The following is a 2,500-nucleotide window of genomic DNA, read 5'->3' as shown; positions in this document are numbered from 1 at the left end:
TTATTGTCTTTTTAAAAAAAATCTGACGGTGGTGACTAATATGCTGGACACACTTTGAGCAATCAGAAAATAGTTGTAAATATTGCTTTACACGCACTATGTGCATATCTGCAGAACCACTTCAATATGGACTTTCACATCATGGTGATATTATTCAATAATATCAGTGATTTTTACATTTTAAGTCAATTGAAATGATGATGTCTGTCCTTGGGACAGCTGTTTTTACAGGGTGTGGGCAGGTTTATAGCCATGAAAAGTAATAAAATTACACTTAAATATTTCAAACGACTGTACATTTGTGAAACAGACCCCTGGGTCTTTACCTGGATTCATTTTGTTCATGAAAATGTCGTTTATTTTCAACAGAATTGGCAGTTTATTGCCGAGACATGTTTTAGCCGCTTTCTCAAGAATCAGTGAAGTGTTAGCTTTTATTCTTACCCAGGTAGTTGAGGGACACATTGAGCTCCTGGATGTGGATGAAGACAGAGCCTTTAGGGATGCGGATGACTTCCTCATAGCCTGTGGAGCACAGTGGAAATGTAAGGGTTAAAACATACCACAGAACAGGTTGCAGAGCACTGGGAGAGGGAGGAGAGAGTAGAGGGAAGGGGAAGGGAAGAGAAGGGAAGAGGAGAGGACAGGAGAGGAGAGCAGAGGGAGGGGAAGAGGAGAGGAGAGGAGAGGGAGGGGAAGAGGATAGGAGAGCAGAGGGGAGGGGAAGGGAAGAGAAGGGAAGAGGAGAGGAGAGGAGAGGGAGGGGAGGGGAAGGGAAGAGGAGAGGAGAGGAGAGGAGAGGAGAGGAGAGGGAGGGGAAGAGGATAGGAGAGGAGAGGGCAGGGGAGGAGAGGAGAGGAGAGGTAAGGGAAGAGGATAGGAGAGGTGAGGGGAGGGGAGGAGAGGAGAGGGGAGGGGAGGAGAGGAGAGGAGAGGAGAGGGGAGGGGAGGAGAGGGAGGGGAAGAGGATAGGAGAGGAGAGGGGGGGGAAGAGGAGAGGATAGGAGAGGAGAGGGGAGGGGAGGAGAGAGTAGAGGGAAGGGAAGGGAAGAGAAGGGAAGAGGAGAGGAGAGGAGAGGAGAGGAGAGGGAGGGGAAGAGGATAGGAGAGGAGAGGAGAGGGAGGGGAAGAGGATAGGAGAGGAGAGGGAGGGGAAGAGGATAGGAGAGGGGAGGGAAGGGGAGGGGAGGGGAGTGGTTGATGTCTGGGATTCCTGCTGCGTTCCTGGGCAGCTGCTCCAGAGGACTACAGTACAGGGAGCCAAGCTGAGCTAAGCTGAGCACCGCTAGCTGCACTCTCCAGTGTAGTTCTTTTATTTTATTTAAGTGGGTTAGCATTACAGACAGACATTTTGGCCTAAAGCGGCGTACACACACATTGCTGGCTTCTCGCTTGCTCGCCTACTCGCCACTCTTTCATACTCTTTCAACGTTCGCTGAAAGTTCCCGCGGCTTTAACTGCCAATGTACAGGCGAGAAGTACCGAGTTCTGCATTTCAATTGGTTACTTGCTTAATCGCCTCGCTCGAAGTTAAAATATTTTCAACTCAGGATCTGCCCACATCGCATCGCTTGTACAGTAGCCTACTCACCTCACTGGAACACATTGACATTCTATTGACTTCATTCGCTGAGCGAGTAACTAGCAGCGACGTGTGTGTACGGCCCTTAAGCCTTCTTCAACATCTTCATTACAGAAGGCGAAGAACTACATACACTCGAGAGTGTGGCTCTCCTACACCTTTGCCACCAGGATGCAGAGCAGGGAGGGCAAAAGAAGCCAGGGTGAGAAGTCTCCAGTCTCATAATCTTAAGTTAGATGCTGAAGGATTCTAAGGGCCTCTGCACACTGGTTCCATGATAGTGCGGCACACTGCTCTGCCAGCGTTTGATTCCCCTGTTTTCAATAGAACCCCACACACTGGTGCAGATATCCGGACATCAGCGAATCAATCATTGGCGGAGCGGTGTGCCGCACTTTCGCGGAACCGGTGTGCAGTGGCCCTGAGGCTTAGACCGAAACTTCTGTCTGTCATTCTAAACCACTTAAAACCCCTTAAAACCACTTAAAACCCAGCTGTACTAGTCAATGAAAAGTACAATACTATGGCATTAACACAGGGCCTTTAGTAAAGCACTATGACTTTGTCATTGCCATTCTGGTAACAGAAAACGCTGTGTCTTAACGGGTTGAATAAAATACAAGAACCACACTCAAGAGTGCAGCTTTTCTACAAAAATGAATAAGTCTGTTCGCTCGCACTCGAAGACCTTAAAAAATAGCTTGGAGTTGAGCACACTTTCTGGAAAAAGACTGAGTACGGCCCTGCCGTGGCCAACCGGTAGGGCACTCGCCTGCTATGCAGCTGACCCAGGTTCGACCCGGGTCCTTTGCTGACCCCTCCCTGTCTCTCTCCCAATTCGCTTCCTGTCCACCTCTCATACTGTCCTATCAAATAAAGTCGAAAAAAAAAAAAATCTTAAAAATAAAAATAAAAAAG

The 2,500-nt window shown here is 48.6% G+C and overlaps 1 protein-coding gene across 2 annotated transcripts in view; it reads right to left on the bottom strand.

The window, feature by feature from the left end:
- The window catches only part of adamts10 (ADAM metallopeptidase with thrombospondin type 1 motif, 10), a 104,856-nt gene that overhangs the window by 10,465 nt on the left and 91,891 nt on the right, over positions 1-2,500 (bottom strand). For both annotated transcript variants that reach the window (XM_063200709.1, XM_063200710.1), the window contains exon 19: positions 445-525. In XM_063200709.1, coding sequence (XP_063056779.1) covers positions 445-525 — 81 coding nt within the window. The remainder of the gene's footprint in view (positions 1-444; positions 526-2,500) is intronic.

This window comes from Engraulis encrasicolus, chromosome 6 (assembly GCF_034702125.1).
Source record: "Engraulis encrasicolus isolate BLACKSEA-1 chromosome 6, IST_EnEncr_1.0, whole genome shotgun sequence".
Lineage (NCBI taxonomy): Eukaryota > Metazoa > Chordata > Actinopteri > Clupeiformes > Engraulidae > Engraulis > Engraulis encrasicolus.
The sequence above is the reverse complement of the archived record's forward strand: the minus strand, read 5'-3'. Positions and strand labels throughout refer to the sequence as shown.